The 1,186-nt window shown below is 51.3% G+C and overlaps 1 protein-coding gene across 1 annotated transcript; it reads left to right on the forward strand.

The window, feature by feature from the left end:
* Positions 1 to 296: 296 nt before the first annotated feature.
* On the forward strand, positions 297 to 861 carry LOC121438025 (cofilin-1-like). Its single transcript, XM_041638208.1, has one exon. The coding sequence runs from the start codon at positions 297 to 299 to the stop codon at positions 795 to 797; it is 501 nt and encodes a 166-aa protein (XP_041494142.1). The 3' UTR covers positions 798 to 861.
* Positions 862 to 1,186: the final 325 nt, after the last annotated feature.

Here is a 1,186-nt window from a genome sequence, read left to right on the forward strand (position 1 = left end):
TTTTTGTCTTTCCTTCTGCTTGCCTCTGTTGAACAGCCCTGGTTATATCCAGTTCAGTTGCTGGGCTGTCTCAGACACCAAAAATGAATCAGGAAGTCTTTATTCCTTCTCTTTCAAATAATGAAGGGGACACTAAAAACCAGAATGTTTGCATGAATAACTGAGATGTTAAACTGTGGGGAAAAAAATCTCAGAAGTCATTCAAAAAATGCTTAGCCATCAGTCGGATCCCGGTAGCAGCTGCAGCAGCTTAGTTCTTCTATAGCTCTCCCTGTCTCCCTTTCGCTTCCGGAAACATGGCCTCTGATGTGGCTGTCTCTGATGGTGTCATCAAGGTGTTCAATGACATGAAAGTGCGCAAGTCTTCGACGCCAGAAGAAGTGAAGAAACGCAAGAAGGCGGTGCTCTTCTGCCTGAGTGAGGACAAGAAGAACATCATCCTGGAGGAGGGCAAGGAGATCCTGGTAGGGGATGTGGGGCAGACTGTGGACGATCCCTACACCACCTTTGTCAAGATGCTGCCAGACAAGGACTGCCGCTACGCTCTCTACGATGCCACCTATGAGACCAAGGAGAGCAAGAAGGAGAACCTGGTGTTCATCTTCTGGGCCCCTGAGAGTGCACCCCTTAAGAGCAAACTGATCTACGCCAGCTCCAAGGATGCCATCAAGAAGAAGCTGACAGGAATCAAGCATGAATTACAAGAAAACTGCTACGAGGAGGTCAAGGACCGCTGCACCCTGGCAGAGAAACTAGGTGGCAGTGCCGTCATCTCCCTGGAGGGCAAGCCTTTGTGAGCCGCCTCCAGCCCCCTGCCTGGAGCATCTAGTAGCCCCAGACCTGCTCATGGGTGTTGCAGGCTGCTCCCTTTCCTGCCAGACTTGAGGGGCTGGGGGGATCCTAGCAGGGGAAGGGCAATCCCTTCACCCCAGTTGCCAAATGTCCCCCCCACTCCCTGGACCGTCCTTCTCCCTCCACCCTGACCGTTCTGGCCTTCCCAAACTGCTTTTGATCTTCTGATTCCTCTTGGGTTGAAGCAGACCAAGTCCCTTCCCAGGCACCCAGTTTGGGGGGAACCTGATCTATTTTTTTTTTAAACAACACCCTACTCCTTATCCCCCCCATCCTATGCTGCCAACTTCTAACCACAATAGTGACTCTGTGCTTGTCTGTTTAGTTCTGTGTG

Source organism: Microtus oregoni, unplaced genomic scaffold (genome assembly GCF_018167655.1).
Source record: "Microtus oregoni isolate MIOR12 unplaced genomic scaffold, Mior012 000054F_ref0000373, whole genome shotgun sequence".
Taxonomy (NCBI): Eukaryota; Metazoa; Chordata; class Mammalia; order Rodentia; family Cricetidae; genus Microtus; species Microtus oregoni.

Excerpts from the sequence above, each read along its gene's own strand:
- LOC121438025 (XM_041638208.1), top strand. The coding sequence starts at position 297 with ATGGCCTCTGATGTGGCTGTCTCTGATGGTGTCATCAAGGTGTTCAAT.